The sequence below is a fragment of the Centropristis striata genome, chromosome 10 (assembly GCF_030273125.1).
Source record: "Centropristis striata isolate RG_2023a ecotype Rhode Island chromosome 10, C.striata_1.0, whole genome shotgun sequence".
Taxonomy (NCBI): domain Eukaryota; kingdom Metazoa; phylum Chordata; class Actinopteri; order Perciformes; family Serranidae; genus Centropristis; species Centropristis striata.
This window is the reverse complement of record NC_081526.1, coordinates 16964831-16984763: the sequence shown is the minus strand read 5'-3', so window position 1 is coordinate 16984763 and position 19933 is coordinate 16964831. Positions and strand designations below refer to the sequence as shown.

Here is a 19933-nt window from a genome sequence, read left to right as displayed (position 1 = left end):
TAAATAGTGGAAAATAGCAAAATTAACAGACTACAAACTTAATAAAATATGTGGTGGTTTTAATCCATTATATTTTTAATTAGGATAGAAAAATAGATCTGTTGTATTACTTTGAAATTACATCCAAATTCAAAAGAAGAAAAATGTATGTGTGTATACATTTGAAAGTGTTGAAACAGTATGGTATTCTATGCAATAACTGTCCCTTACTGTTTGTTGTTAAAGTCCCAATGATTTGAAGAAATCAAAAGCAAACCCTGGATATGGCATCATATTAAAGTACTCAAATGAAGACGCAGTACTTTTGTGAATAAGTTGAATGTTTTGAAACATTGTGTGCAGGTTTACATATACAGAGTACACACACACACACACACACACACACACACACACACACACACAAAGACGTGAAGCAGCACTCATCTGTACTGAAAATAAATACATCTTTATTATTCTCATCTCTACAGAGTTATCCCTCCCCTGCATCCCACGGACAAGACATCAATACAAAATACACATCATCATCATTATTAGACATCAATAGAAATTAATAGACACCAACAGTCGAGACAGTGAAGTGAAATTAGAAGAGTATGAAGGGATTTTCTTGATCAGTTAAAAAAATACAAAATAAAAGCACATTTAAGAGCCTCAGAGCTCACAGTGAGTGTTGGTCCAGCAGAGCAGAGTTTGTGTTCAGTGAAACATAAAAAATAAGAACGTTTTGAACAAAAACATAAAGTGAATAAATGGTGAAGAGAATCGACACTCAAAGATCCAGTTTAAAATGATTTAGAGCATTGAACAAAGACTGTGAGAAGAGTCTGAAAACTCAGAATCATAAATATTTAGACCTTTTGGATCAGATTCCCCTCACTTTATATTGTTCCCAAACATCAAGAAAGAACATCCACAAAAAAAGGCAATAAATTGTTTTCAGTAAATTATTCTAACTCTAATGTGTCTGTGTGGAAATTCTGAAAATCGTTGTTCAATGAAGAAGATATTAAAAAAGAGGTATTTAGGAGCGCCTTGATTGACAGGTCTCTCAGCCAATCACACTCAGCTATAGTGTCGCCTCAGCTTCTCCCAAGACTTTCAGTTTTCAATAACTGATGGTTTATCATACACAGGCGACTTTAATGCTGAAAAAAAGGCTAGGAATTCATTAATTGGTCATTTAATTATTCAGTGATCAATCACTTCTGTGGATTCTGTGAAAAGAGGAAGTGAGTTTCTCTCAATAAAATCAGCAAGCTTCAGATTAATTAATATCAGATGTGCAGGTAGAAAGTTTGTGCTTAAGTGGTGCAGAATGACCTGAAATGTTAGCAGTGAGTTACTGATAATCTATTAACAATAGTCTCAGTAATCAATATCTATAATTTCATTTAACTATTATATTATTGCACGCAAACAGTGGGAAGCTAACATGCTAAGATGGCTAACTGTACCTCACCATGGAGGTATTACAGAACTGGACACGGTGCCACTCAGCTTTGCAGCCAATTTTTCCCAGTGGCCACTCACGTGTCATATATAACTTTTTTTTTTACAGACATCTCTTTCTCTTTGGAAAAAATGTCTTCTTGGGCCCCATGGCATCAAGTGATGGACCCAAAAATTGTAATTCCACCGTTGTGCCACTATGAATGCTGTTCATTAAGGCTTAGGCTGAATTTGGGTCCAGTATCCATTTGTTATAATACATCCATGCAGCTCACTAAGCTCCTTGCTACGACCAGGCATTATATCATCATCAACATCACCATTATCAGGACAACTTACCGAAACCTGCCGTACATTCATGACATCACACACTAATCTCTTCACCTGCTCTGTAACAACCGACACACACGAAGCAATGTCCGCTAAAGGGACAGTACACACCAAGAAGGACAACTATAAATATATTGTCTTAAATTGCCGAAAGCCTCACAGCAGCGGCTGCTTTTTTAAATTATTTTCTTATTCTTAATATTCACATTCTTCTTTACAATAAGAACAATGATAAATAAAAGCTAAATCAAGTGCTTCATAAATGTTTTATCTGCTGTTTCTGACAAGACAGAGCAGTAACATGTCATCAATGTCCATTTTAGGATCAATTTCCTGGCGCCACCGTTTACAGAACATATCAGTATCTTTATAGTTACCGTTCTCGGTTAGGACAGTCCTTGAAAAGAACAGTCGAACATTTTGTGAAATCCTTTCAGTTCAAGATCTGTTTAGTCGAGCGTAGCACAAATCAGAAAAAAACAGCAAAAAAACTGATGGAATAAACTGTGAATGAGGCGAGAGGAACAGAAGCAAAATCATGGTGGTGGTGATGATGATGATGATGATGATGATGATAAAGGGATGTGGCGAGATATAGGATCATAATCCTTTTATTATATATCTTTAAGACCTCTTTAAACTTTTTATATGAAGGTGAAATGTGCATGGAATGAGTAACTTTAAAGGCTTAAAGCTCAGTTTGAGGGAAATCTAGACTCTTGTTGCAGGTTAAAGAATGTAAAAAGGAACAAGATCAATTTATTAATTAAGGCACTTACAGTATTTTCAAGGGAAGTCTGTCCCCTGTGTGTGTTTTTATGATAACATTAAAGGCTCAGTTCAGCCAAATTTACAAATGACTGTTTTTTATGTTACAAGCTACTGATTATTTATTATTATTTTCATGAGGACGGACTTATCTGATCTCAGACCGGGATCTGGGGCAAATTAACTTAATGGGGACATTCACAGGTGTTGGGAGTAGTAGTAGTGGTACTGGTAGAGTACTGCAGTACTAGCTGTAGTACTAGTAGTATTAGTGGCATTGATAGTAGTTTGAGACATAGCTTTGATCAAACAGCTTAGAAAAAGGAATGTGAGGAAAAGACGGCACATCCTCGCTAATGTTTCACAGGCTGGCGTTCCCAGCATGCATCACACCAGCAAACAAGACACAAAAAACGTCCTCTGCGTCCCGTCTGGAGCCCCGCCCCCCACAGGAGCGGGTGGGCGGGGTTAATCACATGCAGGCGATGCGCTCGTGTCGTCATCAGTGTTACAGACATACAGTGTTACAGACACATAGTGTTCCACACAGACAGTGTTACTCAGCTAAACAGTGTTACAGACAGACAGTGTTCCTGTGAAAGGGGGGCGGTGCTCTGCTGTTGGCGGGACTACAGGGGGTGTTTTCTGCCGGGCAGGGGTGACCGCCGTGGCGAGGCGGCAGCCAGCAGCTCGCTGTAGATCTCCTGTCGGACCTCCTGTGCCAAGCTCTCTCGGATCTGGAAAATAAATGACAGAACTGGTAAAAAAAATTCAACAGCCACGGCCTTTACCCAGGTCCTTTGTTCTAAAGGTAAACACTTTTTTCCCCGAGTTATGTAAGCTGATGATCAAAAAATCATCATAAAACTGATGATCTCAGCTTCATACTGAAGGTACTGACATTAGTCGTGTTTCCATCAACAAAATTTCAATGTGCATTTTGAAGATTTGGATGAGAGAAGCTTGATGGAAACACAAATGTTTGATCAAACTTTTGAAAATGTGCATAAAGTTATTACATTGCTTGAGGAGTTTTTGTCTTCTTAATGTGCTAAACAGGAGATGGAAATCCTTTTTCCGGATAAGTTCTGACGTAGCAAACATTTAACCCATATGACACGTGACTGGTTAGCTGTTTTCCAAGTCTGACATGAAAGAACAATCATTTGTTTCCCAACTGAATCGAATTTCTGAAGACTTTTCACTGTTTTCTCTCGTGGATGGCCAAAGTTATCTAATAAGCAACATCTTTTTTTGCTGTTGTAATTTCTCCCTGTGCAATCTCTACTTCTTCTACTGATTACTGACGGATTAGCCTACAGAAATACATTACACTGCCATCTTCTGACAAAGGTACGTTTATGCAGCTTTGTTTATTCGCTGTAAACCAGTTGTTTTTCAAAATTTCTCTTCAATAAAGACTTTTACCTCTCTGATGAGCTGCTGCAGGTTTCCCATTTTTGCTCCTCCCGCTGCTCCCACCTCCTCCTCCTCCTCCTCCTCCTCTGGTACTTCTCCACCTCCTCCTCTTCCTTGTCCATCTCTTCTGTCCCTCTCGCTCTCCTCTTCCTTCTCCTCCTCTTCTTCGGTGTGCGTGTTGGGCCGAGGAGGGGGCGCAGGATTTATGTTTATTGATGCTCGGTACACACCTCCTTTCTGCTCAGCATCTCTTCCTCCTCCTCCTCTTCCTCGGACTGGACTGGAGGATCGGGAGGAGGGGTTGGTGGAGGCGCTGTGACCCTCGTAGCTGAGCTCTGATTGGAGGTAGAGCTGCTCTCTGAGGAGGTCAGACACCTGGACAGACAGGAAACAGGTCGTAAGGCAAGGCAAGGCAAGTAAATATATATAAAGAGCCAAGAGAATAGAAAAGAAAAACATGCTAAAATAAAAAAAGGGGACTATAAAATAAAAGACCACAATTTACAATGCGGTACAGCAAAGTAATAACTTTTTGCTTTAATAAAAAGGCAACTGTAACATTAGTTTAAGTTAATAGTTGTGTTTTTTTGAGTGTGTCTGTGTGTGCTGACCGGCTCCATGGCTCTCAGTGCAGAGGCGGTGGACAGACTGTCAACACTTCCGTCTCTGTGGAGACCCTGAGGAAGAGAGCAGGACATATCACATCACAAAATCACATAACTTGTCTCACAAGGATTTACCTATTTTCCAAGACAAATGTATTTAATTACTGTATATGTACCGTTAAGTGTGTGGTGTATGAGTAAATAATGCAACACTTTGTGGCATCTATAAAGTATGTGCATGTGTATGTTTTGAAGGTAGATTTTGCATGTGTTCAACCTGTGACTTGTTCTTCTACATACCCTGTATGTGTTAATGTAAAATGTGATGTCTTTAAATGTCTTGCTTTGTTGGAGATTGAAAACAGCATTTTCTGCAATTATTGCATGAAAAATTAAATATTTTATCGATTATCAAATAGTTGGCATATATTTTTTTGCTGTTCAACTAATCGATTAGTTGATCAATCGTTTCAGTTCTAATCCTGTGTTTTGTGTTTTTATAGCTATAGATTTGTGCGTATTTACTTCATGATGTCTGTGTATAAATACCGTGTGTTGTGTCAGATCCAGCAGTTTGTCCTCCAGCTGTTGTTCCAGCTCCTGCAGTTCCTCTCTGACCGCCGACCTCAGAGACTGAAGCTGCTCCACCTCCATCCTGCACACACACACACTTATATAAGTGTTGTTTTAATCACATATCCAGGGCTGGGTAGTAACGGATGGACAACATGAAAATTATTCAGTAACTGACTACACTTCTGACCCAACCCTGCATGTCTCACGGCACAGATCATTGTGAAGCGTGTATGTGTTTGCTGTTATGAGTCACCTGTCGGCAGGGCTCAGGTGTTTATAGACCAGAGCCTGCTGTCGGATGATTGACAGCTCCAGGTCCATCATCTGACTGCGGAACAAATTCAAACTTCGCCTCTTCTGCTGAAACTCTGACAAAGACTAAAAACACAAGATAGAGATTAATAAAGTGAGAAACCTGAAATTGATGATGACAAAAACAATTCTCAGTACATCACACTTCAAGCAAACAGTACGTACATTTTAGGTTTTACAAAGTTAGTATGTCAATTAATACATAGCTCAAAGTAGTAAATAGCAAATAAGTGGTGACATTTAATAGCAGGAAACATCGCTGCTGATTTTAATGGACAGATTAACCCACCACGTTTGAAGGAGTGATGAGGGATGAGGGTACCTGGTGGCTGGGCGGACCTGCTCTGTGCTCACTGAACCCGTCTGGAGTGTCAGCTCGGTTCTAGATAGAGAGCACAGAGGTTTCATAGCTTCAGTACTTTCAATGGTTTAATTGGTGGTGTGGTATTGAAAAGCAAGTATTGATATTTTTGACAACCTTCGTGTGACGATATCACAGGAAAAAAAAATAAAACAAGATAACACTGTTTAGATTTCTGCCATAGATGCCGCCAGAGGACTCACCTGGGTCAGACTCTGCACCGTTCCTCTGATGTCGTGCAGAACTCTCCTCAGTTGCATCTCAGTGGTGGACGGGCCCTGGCTGGGTCCTGGACCTGGAGCAGCATGAGGAGCGAGCCCCGGGTGGCGGCTGTGACCCGGACCGAGGGGTGACGCCACACCTGGGTAGAAGCCTGGAGCAGGAGGAGCAAACCCTGGGTGGAGGCTGTGTTCTGGGGCCATCGGCGAATACTGGGGGCCGGGGTGGGGGTACACTAGGAGTGGGTTCATGTTGTACCCTGGGTAGCCAAAGTAGGGTGAGGCAAACTGGGAGCTGTGGGGAGCGGCATGGTAAGGTGTCTGATGGCTGTATAGATGATTGTAGCCCTGTTGGTGCATTGATGGAGTTCCTGGATGCATGTTGCTCAGATTGACGTGATGAGGAGCCGTCGAAGTCGAGGGCTGATGCAAGTTGGAGAGGCTGCCGTGCTGAGGCATCATGGGAGTCGTAGGCTGGTATAGACTGGGCAGACTAGAATGGTGGGGCAAACTGTGTTGGTGAACGAGGTTAGAAACACTGGCGTACGGATGGAGAGGGGAGGGGTACTGCTGAGGAGGGTTGGGAGGGAAGGGGTATGGGTGGGTGTTCAGGCTGGGACTGGGATTGGGGCTTGCATACTGAGCTGCAGGATTGGGATAACGAAACACCGTCTGCCCTTGATTCCAACTCTGCTGGTTTTGGTTGGCGCTCATGTTCTGTTGGAACTGGCCCGGCTGCTGCTGATGGGAGGAGAGATCAGGAACGCTCTGCGTGCTCCAGGAGTTGGAGTGGCTTCCTGGTGACCAATCAGGAGGAGGGCTGCAGCTGTGCAGGGAGCAGGTCGACCGCAGCAGGTAGCGTGGGATGGGTTTAGGTGGGACGGGAGCTTCTGTGGGAAGCCTTTGTGTTCGGTTGATAAAGTCAGACGAGGAGGCGGGGTTTATAATCAGAGTGGATAGACAATTAGTTTGTCCTTCCTCCTCTTCTTCCTCCTCGTCCTCCTCCTGCTCATCTTCTCCTCTGTCCTCTTCACCCTCCTGGGTGTATTTGAAGGAGTACCTGGGCTGCGTGCAAGACGCCTGGCCTCGCCCAAACTGGATCCTGACAGAGGACACGACCCTGGAGGGCGAGAGGAGCGAGGTGGGCAGGGAGGAGGACCTCTGCAGGGGGATACCTCTTCTTCCTCGTCCTCTCCCACCGCGGGTCAGCTGGCTCTGTTTGGCTCTGTACAGAGCGCTGAGAACGGGAGAGGTAGAAGCAGGAGGAGGACAAAGTTGACCAGAATCGTCCAAGAATGCCTGGTCCTCTTGGGCACTATCCTCAGCACCCTCTCCCTCCGAGGGAGCTTCTTTGTCTGCGTCAGTCTGGTTCTGAGTGTGTTGTGGTTCTGGTTCTGAAGTAGATTGATTCTGAGCATTTTCTAGTTGTGGTTGTGGTTCTTGTTCTGCAGCAGGCAGACTCTGAGAGACCTCCTGTTCCGGTTCTGGTTCAGGTTCAGGTTCAGAATCAGTGCGATCCACACTCTCTCTGGTCTCCTCCTGCTGCGTTCCCATTGCTCCGTTCCTGGGAAGGTGATGGGCTGTGTATTGTGGAACCTGCTCTGAACTAACATCAGTCTCTTCTTCTTCCCTGGAAGTACTTCTCCCATCAACCTCAGTAGCAACAGCAGGCCCCGCCTCTTCCTCTTGGCTGTCTGGAAGCTCAAACACTGGCTGGTCCATTGCCAGCGGCGTGGCTGCATCTAGTGAGGGGTGTGATGTCACCGTGGTCTCGCTGTCACAGCTGTCACTGCTCTCCTGCACCTATAAACAATTAACAATTAATTACCTGTACACAATGAGTTTCTCAATATGTTATGCAAAAGTACTAAAACAAGGATACTCCAAGTCCTACATTTAAACTCTTTCTAAAGCACAGAATCAGTCGATGCAGCAATGTGTTTTGTAGCTGGTCAAGGTCCTGATACTTTTAACAACTTTATATACATACTTTATATTAAACAATATTTAATTTGTGGTTGCCAATCTAGGGTTTGGGCCCAACTTAAAGGTCATAAGATAAATCTGAGGGGTCATGACGTGATTAATGAGATAGAAAAGAAAAAGCAAAGTTATGTTACAAAAATTCTGGAAATTTGAGGCAGATGCCCCCTTTCACTTTGGTACCACTTCCAACTTTCCACAAAACTCTGCAGAGCATTTTTATGGTGAACACTTTTTCCAACAAGCGATTAGATGGATTTCTGTAACTTTACCTTTGTATATCCATCAATAATCTAAAAAAAAAAAAAAAATCTCAGAAGTTTAATGAGCAAACCACTCAATGAACTGCTCACAACTCAGACATCTGAAATGAGACAGTACTTTAATATTTAACGATGTATTCATTTGATAAGCTAAACATGTCTAAATAGTAAAAAGTAACTATATCTGTCAAAAAATGTGGTGTGGTATAGTAAGAATTAAAAAAACAACACTAATGTTTTAATTATAGCTTGGAGGGATGTTGAATTACATCTCCTAAGGCTCCCACTTCCCTCTTATTTATATTCAGATGAACCTAACAAACTCAATACAATCTCACCTAACCCTAAGGTTAAAAATATGATTACTATCTGGCATGACATTAAGAAATATCTAAAAGATTCATCCTGTTTCTCTTGTTTTAGCACAATTTGGGGTAATAATTATTTTAAACCGGGCAGGGCTGATGGTGGCTTTAAAATATGGGCTGATAAAGGAGTTAAACAAATAAAAGATAACTTTGGATCAGAGTCACGTGATCATGGCCGACTGAAGACGTGTTTTCGTTGAGCTCCCGCTCCCACATTGATTTTATTTAAATTTATCTGCAAGTTAATGCTCCTTTCTTGACTCATCACACCAGCACAGTGCTGAAAGATCTACCGATAAGAAGAAAAGTGACGTTTTGATAGTTTGCAATGTCGAAACAAACGAAGATTCAGCCACGGAAACAGCCTAATGCTGCAGCTGCTAATGCTAATGTTAGCCAAGCAACAAACTCTCCACAGCAAATGGACACGGCTTCACCAACTAACATCATGGAAACAGAAGCGCTGATTCACAAGGTAACTCAAAATTTCAGCGACGTTATGGAGACGAAACTTTCAAAGTTTTCCGAGGCTCTGGAAAAAATTTCCACAACTATAGAGAGCCAGTCCAAACGCATTACTGCCACGGAGCAGCGAGTTTCGGACGTTGAGGACATAGTGGCTGATCTGGAGACCAGGCTCGGTGAAGCAGAAAAGAAAATGAAGCAAATGGCTCATGGCATGGATGATATGGAGAACCGAAACAGACGGGACAACATCCGCGTCCTGAATCTCGAAGAGGGCACGGAGGGAAATCGCCCTATACAGTTTTTTGAGTCCTGGCTGCCTACTATACTTGGACTTGGACCGGCGAACCCCGAGACGAAAAGCCGCATTAAAATTGACCGGGCACACCGCAGCCTGGGACCGCGAGGAGCACGTCCCCGACCGGTTGTTATTAAGCTCCACAACTCCAGAGACAAATTACGCATAATGGCAGCAGTGCGGGGGAAAACTAACTTGGAACATGAAGGAAAGCGGATCTCCATCCTTCAGGATCTGTCTCCTGCGGTCCGAGAGAAGCGTCGCGCCTTCAACGGAGTGTGTCAAGCCTTAATAGACAAGAGGATCCGCTTCACCATGCGCTACCCGGCTACACTCACCATAAACCACAACGGCACGGAGCACAGGTTCGAAACGCGGAGAGATGCAGAGAACTTTCTTGAAAAACTGAAATAGAAGACCACTCAGAACTGTGACGTGTCTACTGTATGATTACATTACTACACGCCATCTGGAATGAGTAAGTTGTGTTGCATTGATACTGAAGTTATTCTGCCTAACAGAATATCAGTGTGATAAGGAAGAAACAGCACAGTCAGCCTGTGTAAAACTATAAAAGGCTTCAGAGCTGATTTAGCTCAGTTAAGTGTATTTCTCACTTTGCTGCGGTTACAGCCTTATCTGATGTATTAGTTTGGGGTGATAGCAGAGAAGGGATAATGTTAAATTCATAACATTACCAGAATATCGACATGTTTATTAAGTTGTATGTTGTGGGAGCGAGGGTGAGATACGGAAGTTGTTTTGAGTTTTCTCCAGAAGCGATTAGCAGCACGTACTCCTGTAACACTACCATTGAGTAGCTCTTTTTTTTTTTTTTTTTTTCTTTTTCCCCTCTTTTTTCCTTGAATTCTCATGCTCCCATACTATTTTCATATTTGTTTCTTTTTGTGTATGTGTTTGGGGGTGGTTCTTGTTTTCCCCCCATGTGTAGGAGTTGTTTATATCAGCACAGCTTATTTGCCAAACAATAGTGAATTGCTTGTTTCATGTCATGGGCTATACTTGTTTGAATCATATCATTTTCCTTTACCATCTGACAAGTTATTTACACCATGAGTAACATAAAAATCGTTACACTTAATGTTAAAGGTATCAACCATGTGGTGAAGAGACGTAAAATACTCTCTGTGCTCAAAAAAGATAAGGTACATGTGGCACTATTACAAGAGACCAACCTTAGTGATCTTGAACACTTAAAATTAAAACGTGATTGGGTTGGTCAAATATATTATTCTTTATTTAACTCTAAGAGTAGGGGGGTAGCAATACTTATAAATAAACATACGGCATTTACGCTAGATAAAGTTATATGTGATACGGAGGGAAGGTTTGTGGTTATTACTGGGTGTCTATATGGCGAACAAATTCTTATAGGAAGCATCTACGCCCCCAACACTTTTGATAGCTCATTTTACTCTAAACTACTGGCTAACATCTCTTCCATTTGTCCATCACTGGTAATAATTGGAGGGGATTTTAATTGTGTTTTGGCCCCAGGAATGGATCATAGCCCACCCAGTGCCCTTCCTCTCTCCAAGATGGCTAGAGCCACAAGGGAGCTCTGTTCTGATCTCGGCCTGTTTGATGCATGGAGAATTATCAATCCACAAGAGAAAGATTTTACTTTTTTCTCCCGCCCTCATCATTCCTTCTCAAGAATTGATTATATTTTTATTTCGAGATTAGCTCTGGACAGGACCAACACTTGCTCTATTAACACATGTACCCTTTCAGATCATTCATCAGTCACTATTGAACTTCTGCCACCTTATTATGACCCCACATCCAGACACTGGCGTCTAAACCCATCTCTCCTTAGCAATCCTACATTTTTAACATATCTAGAATCACAATGGGAACTTTTTATTTCTACAAATGATACACCTGATGTCTCTGCTTCAACCCTGTGGGAAACAGGTAAAGCATTCCTGAGGGGTGCCATAATATCGTACACAGCTGCAAAGAAAAAAAGTTCATTAGCAAGACAGGTAGAACTCGAACAGCAAATTACAGCACTAGATAGAGAGTTTAAGGCTACCTCCTCAATATCTATCTTTAAAAGATTAGAAGCAGCACGATCTGCCCTGGATCAACTGCTAACCCAAAAAGCAGAATCAGCAATATTCTTTGCCAAACATAGACTATTCGAATCTGGTAACAAACCTGGTAGGCTTCTTGCCCGTTTGGCCAGAGGCCGTACAGGGATTTATGCAATACCATCACTTAGGGACAGAACTGGCACAGAACATTTTGAAACCAAAACTATATGTAAAATAATTAAGGATTTTTATCAGGAACTATACTCGTCAGAGTGCCAAAATACCTCAGAGCAAAGGAAACATTTTCTTGATAGAATAAACCTTCCCACATTATCTGAAGAATGCAAAAATGATCTTTGTAGGCCGATCACAGCACAGGAAGTCCTGGAGACCATTAAATCTTTACAGAGTGGGAAAGCCCCCGGCCCTGATGGGTTCGGCCCCGAATTTTACAAGAAGATGGTAAAGCTGGTGGTGGGCCCTCTGACCAATATGTTTACTGAATCTATTGAAAGGGGCGCGCTTCCACCAACTTTTAATCTGGCCCACATTTCTTTGATTTTAAAGAAAGATAAGCCCTCTGATCAGTGTGCATCTTACAGGCCGATAAGCTTACTCGGGGTTGATTGCAAGATTCTATCAAAACTCTTGGCTAGAAGATTGGAGGAGGTGCTACCTGTCTTAATTAAGCCAGACCAGACGGGCTTTATTAAAAATAGATATTCGTACTCTAATGTTCGCAGGCTCCTGAACATAATACAATTTTCACATAGTACAAAGAAAAAGGTCCTCGCCATCTCATTAGACGCTGAAAAAGCGTTTGATCGCGTAGAGTGGGAGTATCTTTTTGATGTTCTTCACAGGTTTGGATTAGGTTCAAGTTTTATTGAATGGACTAAACTTCTATACAGATCTCCTACTGCCAGAGTTCTTGTAAATGGCTCCAAGTCTGATGTTTTTCCTCTGAGTAGAGGTACACGACAAGGCTGCCCCCTCTCTCCACTATTATTTGCACTGGCACTGGAGCCTCTGGCAGAAACCATTAGGAGCCACCATGGGATATCTGGTGTCGCTTTGGGAGGCAACGAATATAGAATTTCGCTTTATGCAGATGACATCTTGCTGTTTATCACTAACCCAGAGAGTTCAATTCCTATTTTGTTATCAATCATTTGTCAGTTCGGTCAGATTTCAGGGTACAAAATTAATTACAGCAAGTCAGAGGCCTTGCCACTTGGTGACCTCGGTGGCCAGGCATCCCTGGTTAATTTCCCTTTCAGATGGTCACCTTCAGGTTTCACTTACCTGGGCATCAGAGTATCAGCAAATATTAAAGAACTGTATAAACAAAACTTTACACCAACCCTGGCAGCAGTCAAAAGTGATCTTAACAGGTGGTTTGACCTCCCTCTGTCATGGATGGGTAGAATTAGTCTAATAAAGATGAATGTGCTCCCTAGAATATTATACCCATTGCAAATGTTGCCACTTAAGATTACTAAGAAAACTAATCTAGATATTGAAAGATTTCTCTCAAATTTTATATGGCACGGAAAGAAACCTAGATTAAAAATGAAGACTCTACAATTACCAATAGATGAGGGGGGTCAGGCCCTTCCCAATTTTCTTTTTTATAATTATGCTTGTCATGCTCGGATAATATCAGGCTGGCTCAATTATTTTCTTCTTCAGGAGACAAATGTGGATGCCTGGTGCTGTGCCCCTTTCTCCCCTCTCTGCTTTCTTCTAACTGAAATGAGTAAACTTCCTGCTGAGGTTAAAGATAATGTCATCATGCTTAATACATTAAAGATCTGGCATGATGTTGCTAAACATTCTGGCAGGGGAGGCTTCTCATCAGCTTTACAACCTTTAACTCAAAACAAAGCCTTTCCTCCTGGTACAGGGAAAAGTATTTTCGGTGTCTGGCACTCAAGGGGCTTGAGACTAGTAGCTGATTTATTTGAAAAAGATAATTTTATGTCATTCACGCAGCTTCAGACAAAATACAGTATACCACATAATCACTTTTTTGGTTTTCTCCAGGTGAGACACTTTGTACAAACTAATTTTACACTCCCAACAGACCAACCATTAGTCAGCCCAGTTGAAAGTTTCCTACTTAATTTTAATCTAACTGCCATGAACAGTAAAAGATTCATCTCCCTGTTCTATGCAAAACTATACTCTGTGAATCCTGTCACTACCAGCAGGTATATGGAGTCATGGGGTAGGGACTTGGAGGCTGACCTCGATGCCAACGCATGGTCAGATGCCTTTGAATCTATAAAGAAAACTTTTACTTGTAATAGACTCAGAGAAAGCCAGTACAGAATTCTACACAGGCTACAATGCACCCCTCACCTTCTAAACAAAATAAATCCCCAGATCTCCCCTTTGTGTGGGAAGTGTAAAAAAGAGGTAGGGACATACTACCACTGCATTTGGCAATGTCCCTTGATAGCCAGATATTGGAAAAATATTGCTAAGGAACTCAGCTCAATCTTTCACAAAACAGTAAAGCTGGAACCAATCTTATTTCTTTTGAATATACATAAGGGGCAGCTCTCTTTACCCGCTGGACAGCTTATATTAATGGTCAAGCTGCTTCTTTTGGCGAGGAGATGTGTTTTGTTTCAATGGATTAAAGACAAACCCCCTTCAGTTACACAGTGGTACAGGGAAATATTCAAGGTTTTTCCTATGGAACACCTCAGTGCCTCGTTAAAGGGCAATGACGACTTATTTTATGGTATCTGGCAACCTCTGTTGAATCACCTTCCTGGTGACCTCGTTGACCTGCTGCAGAAAGGGCGACCATATTTTACCTTCATCAATAAGTCATAGAATACTTTTTTTTTTTTTCCTTCTCTCTCTCTTCTCCCTTTTCAGTATAGTCCCCATGTGAATTTTTTGTATGTTGTATGATGTGCAATTCATATATGCAAATTAGTGTATTTTTCATTTTGCAGTTTGGTTATATATGTCTGTGCTGTATGGTTCGTTGTTTGTTCTTGTGAAATCAATAAAATATATTACAAAAAAAAAAGATAACTTTGGTGGAAATGGGAATATGTTAACATTTGAGGAGTTGATTAGGAAATTTGATATCTTCCATAAACATTTTTTAAAATATCTTCAATTAAGGAGTTTTGTCAGAAACAACAGAGATAATTTCATGGTTTGCCCTCCACTGTCCTTTAGAAAAAATTCTCACTAAAAATGCCTTTGCATTTCTGAATTTTACGACATGTTGCACTCCCCTGACTCCTCTAATTCTAAACACAGAGCATGGGAAATAGATTTACGAGAGGAATTAACAGTGGCATAGAGCCTGTAAGACAGCCCAAACCAGTCAGGTAATATACGCCTAAAACTTTTACAGTTTAATTGGTTAAGGAGAGTGTATATTACACCAGTAAAATTAAACAAATTTAACAGTAACATACCTGATTCATGCACTAGATGTGGTGAAGATAAAGGTACACTCTTTCACTGCTTTTGGCTGTGCCCGAGAATCGAAGAGTTTTGGGAATAGGTTAGTGTATTAGTTCTGGAGATTCTATCGATTAGACTAGTTCGGGAACCCAGACTTTTTTTACTTGGTCTATACCCAGAGGGGCATAACATAAATTACCATGAACAAGTTTTTCTTAATTTGTGTTTGTTACAAAGAAAACAAGTGATTGCTTTAACATGGAAAAACATTGGTAAACCAAACATATCACAGTGGTTTAAGGAATTAGCTTTATGTTTGCCCCTGGAAATAATTACATACACGCCTAAGAATAAACAAGAGGTGTTTCAAAGAGTATGGGGACGTTTTATACATTATATTAAGAATAATAATCTGGCTCATTTAATAAACGTAGCAGAATAAACCTGGAGCAGAATAATTTTACCCTCTGCATATTTATACTCATGTTCATTTGCTCCATACTCATGTATTCTGTTTTGAATGGATCCTCAAGGACTAAATTATGCTACCTTTGGCCGCCATGTTCTTGTAAGTTTGCTTATTTTATATTTTTCTTGTGACCCATGTGTCAATTTTGTATAACAAAACTCAATAAATATATTGTTGAAAAAAAGAACTAAAAAAAACTTCCCTTTGAAATATAGTGGTTTAAGTCAGTAATGTCAGTTCCACCAATGCTTTTAGTGATAATGTAGTAAAATGAGATGAACTTTGGTAGGGAAAGAAAATGTAAATTGCATTAGCTACATTGACGTCACAAAGAGATTAATTTTGTTGAGTGTCATAATTAAATTATTGCAATACATTTTTATTTTCTTGTGTTTTCTCTTTAAAAAACATAATCCCCAAAACACCTGCTGATGACAGAAGGAAGCTTTCTTTAAAAAATAGAAAACTTTTAAATATGTTATATGTAATCATGTGTTTGAATTCAAAGTCTCCAGTAGAGCGTCTGCTGCAGCATGCAGCGCCATGTAGAGCGAGGGATGTTCACTCTGATCTGTTGCAGACTTCAGATGTACGAGGATCTGCAGCAGATAAATGTTCCAGACTGCCTTACAAGGTTCCATTGCACATCATAAAAAATATTTTATTCCAAGTGTGATTAATCCACAGGGATGTTTCTCGTCTAGGTGAGATAAGACTCTGTCTGGAATTAAATGAGTCAAATCAAATACCTTAAAGGGATAGTTTGGGTTTTTTTTGAAGATGGGTTGAATTATGTACCAAGCCTTAGTTAGTCAATGTGTTACCTACAGTAGAGGGCGGTCAGCATGACCCCAGTATGAAAAAGCTGACAGGAGTACCAGCACAGAAGCTAAACTATGTACTGCTATGGACAGGGATAGCAAACCATCCCTTTAATGGTCAAAGATGGTGATTTAAAGAAAACAAAAACAGACCTTTAGGTAGCTGTTAGAGTCGGCGGACGGCTCCTCAGCAAAACCGCTGCTGTCTGACTGTTGACTGACTGTCCTCAACAGGTCTGAGAGAGACACAAAGACATACACACAATGAATATTCCTGCAGTATCTCATCTGTCCAGCTGGGGGCAGAGTGGAATCATTCATACTCAGCATAAAAGCATTTAAAAGACAGGACAGTGTGTCCTCACTGAGATCTGAGACACAGGAAACATATTTATTGCACACAGAAACCAGCTGCACATATAAACTCTAACAGATACACTGGACAGTATTGCAGTAATGTGCCAATAGAGACAAGGAAAGAAGAAGATGACTAGCAAGTGAACAGGTTTCAAAATCTTCAAAAAAACATCTGCTTTGCAAATGTTTAATGAGGAAGGAAATGCATTCAACACATTTGTAAGACCTCAGAGTGATACACACACAATGCATTCTGGGAGAGTGACACTGAAGGTCAACATAGCATTTGTTTGTTTATAAGAAAACTCCACAGGCAGTTTTCAGAGGTATCTATTTAAAGCTTTAAGGTCAGATGTTAACACAAAGGGTAAGGTGAACTCACCAGGGGCTCGGGATGTTCTGTGTGGCAGAGCCTCATCTTCGTTACTCTGAATCTGAAAGAAAAACAATGTGCAGTATTTTAGAAGACAGAAACGTACACCTGGTTGACATATTTGTTCCCTTCAGGGTTCAACACTAATGATCAGCAATCTATCTGACCAAAGTCAATTTGGACTTGCCCCTATACAAACAGTTTTATTTATTAGCGGTTATCAAGAACAACGAAGAAGAAAGTTATTTGTCATGTTTAATATTTATTAAAGTAAATAAATCTGTGCAGAAAGAGAGCAATTGCACTAGAGTACGTAGTGAACAATTGTGCTTTTTTTCTTTAACGTAATATGCTGTGGCAATCAGTTTCGCGATTACCTGACTTTCATTAGCAGTCATGTTTCGTACTTGCACATTTAAGACACTGGAAGAGGGGTTTTCGGCAGCCCTTTTAGCTGCAATACAATTCAAGTGCTTTTGGCTCTTGTGATGGCACTTCAACTACGTTTTTTTTTTTCAGACCTGCCATTGAAAAATGGCCTTGTTTCATCTGCCTCGCTCTAAAACTTGCAGCAAAGTTCACGATACATAGCTGAAATCTTGCCAACATCCTCAAATGGTACCCTACTTAACTCCTGTTTCCAGGTTAATTAGTGAAAAAATAGCCTACGCTACAGCTCATAAACTTTGTATTTGCCTGCCAGGGTTTCCCTTGCGAGCTCCCAATTGGTACTGCACATGTGCTACTCTCAACACAAATGACAAGACAGAACAGTCCTCATTGTTGAGCACCTACAGAAGAAAACCTTCACCTGGCTCCTCACAACATAGGCATCACTATGAAGTAAGGATGAAACGATGCTTTATGAGACAGTTAATCCACAGTACAAATCTGTGACTATTCAAATTGATGAAATGAAAAATTGGTCACTATTCTCTTTTTAAACTACAGCATCAACAGCTGTATCAAGGCAGAAAAATATTGCGGCAGCATTTTGGCCTCTTTTTTAGCGGAGCAGAGCACACTTCTGGGACACTCCTGAAACATGCTGAGGTGAGTCTGGAGTAATTACAAGAATTGCAGAGTGGCCACTGTGTTTTTTTCTATTGTTGTTTTTATTTATGCTACCTCAGTATTTTATTCTATTGTATTTTATTGTACTTGAATACCGGACTGCTGTGACAACCGAATTTCCCTTCGGGGATGAATAAAGTAATCTATCTATCTATCTATCTATCTATCTATCTATCTATCTATCTATCTATCTATCCATCCATCTATCTATCTATCTATCTATCTATCTATCTATCTATCTATCCATCTATCCATCCATCCATCCATCCATCCATCCATCCATCCATCCATCCATCCATCCATCCATCCATCCATCAATCATTACCACCTCGGGCATCCTTGTTGCAACCGAGCACGCCACAAGTGAAAAAATGAGAGAATGAATGGTGAGAAGAGAACACCTAAAAATGTAAAAATGCAGATATGTGGGAACACAAGCCTGGTTTTAGTCTTGCAGTTTTTTTTCCAGATTTTTTTTCAACTCTTCCAGTTTGACTACTTCCTTTTTTTCTCTGGCATGTTCAGTGAAAAGTAAGCTCTACAGGAAGCCATTCAGATCAAAAAAGTAATAGTTCTTGGCGTGAACGGCCTTTGAGTCTAGTTTGTTCAAAACACTGAACTGAGAGTTAATGCAACGTGTAACAAAACAAAACCATAATAATTAGATGATGCCGCAAAGATATTTCTCATCACATTCTATGAGAAGTTTGAGTTGTGCTTTCTATGATCAATTTAGACGATGTTACCATGATTTCATTACGATATAATTCCACTGAAAGACGAACAAGGAGGACTTATACTTCTTGTGTTGTGTTGGAGAAGTCCTGACATTATTAAACTATGAAGAACCCAGGAGAACGGGAGAACACTGTACCTCCTCCATGTCGAAAGAGTCTGCGTTTTCCATGCGAAGCTGAGCCAGCTGCAGCGGGGCCAGTGTGGGAGGAGCTTTCTCCGGGGTAGAGGTCAGGTTCTTCTCTTCTTTGACCACCTGGGCTCCTTCCTCTGTTCTCTGATTGGCCGACTGAGAGTCAGCTGACTCTGACTGCTGCTCTCCATTGGCTGCTGGTCCGGTTCTGCTCTGTTCAGGGCTGAAGGGAGGTGAGATGTTATTGAGCAGTCAGACAGAAACGAGCACTATTACATTTTTCTGATCATACATCTGTACTTTTAATGAAGAAACTTTATTTAAAGATCTGCTGCTTGGGTCACTGCAAACTGGTTTAAATATTAGCTGGCTAAAATTCACTATCAGTCCGGACGTACCTGTCATCTCCGTCCCCGTTGGTTTCCTCTGTAACCGTTGCCAGAGAACAGCTGTCCTTCTTACGCATGTGCTTCTGGTTGACAGTCTCCGCCTGGTGTTCGGGGTCGGTACTGCAGCGGTCCTGTTCAGGAGTAGTGTGTGCATGACCGTTCGTGTGTGTGTGATTGGATGTGGCGTGTCCGTTCGGTTGTGTCATTTGGTTCGGCGTCTGTGAATCAGTTGACTCTGCACTGGACGAATGCAGGTTGTGTTTGGTGAGAGATTTCTTGAGGAGTTTGGCCATGTTCCGAGCCGAGCTGGTCCTCTTCAGGGGAGGAGACGACTCCTCTCCTTCTCCTCCTGAGAGAGAGACATTACAAACAGATTAGGATAAAAAACACAATCATTCAAACATAGTGCTCGTTTTGTTAACATAAACTGTGATAAAATACATTTTTAACTTTTTGCTTATGGTGAAAATGAGACAAAAAAACATTATGCAACAAAGCTGTCCCTAATTTCCCTTCCTGTCTAAAAAAATTTTTTAAATATCTGAGAGGAGACAAAACTTTTTTTCCCCCCAGTCATTTGAATAAAAAACAATCTGGAAGCAGTTTGCTCACTTTTGACTAAAGCTGTTTAAGGTCCTGTCTACACGTATACTGATAATATTAACTCAC

General features: G+C 41.1%; 1 protein-coding gene across 3 annotated transcripts in view; it reads right to left on the bottom strand.

Moving 5' to 3' along the window:
- Positions 1-426: 426 nt before the first annotated feature.
- The window catches only part of itprid2 (ITPR interacting domain containing 2), a 51575-nt gene continuing 32068 nt past the window's right edge, over positions 427-19933 (bottom strand). For 2 of the 3 annotated variants that reach the window (XM_059342799.1, XM_059342801.1), the window contains 11 exons: positions 19274-19613; positions 18882-19098; positions 16943-16994; positions 16357-16439; positions 6024-7841; positions 5749-5841; positions 5401-5525; positions 5121-5226; positions 4578-4643; positions 3976-4341; positions 427-3284 (listed from right to left, as the gene is read on the bottom strand). In XM_059342799.1, the coding sequence (XP_059198782.1) occupies positions 3177-3284; positions 3976-4341; positions 4578-4643; positions 5121-5226; positions 5401-5525; positions 5749-5841; positions 6024-7841; positions 16357-16439; positions 16943-16994; positions 18882-19098; positions 19274-19613 (3374 nt within the window). In that variant the 3' untranslated portion in view covers positions 427-3176. The remainder of the gene's footprint in view (positions 3285-3975; positions 4342-4577; positions 4644-5120; positions 5227-5400; positions 5526-5748; positions 5842-6023; positions 7842-16356; positions 16440-16942; positions 16995-18881; positions 19099-19273; positions 19614-19933) is intronic. The other variant, XM_059342800.1, reaches the window with a different exon arrangement.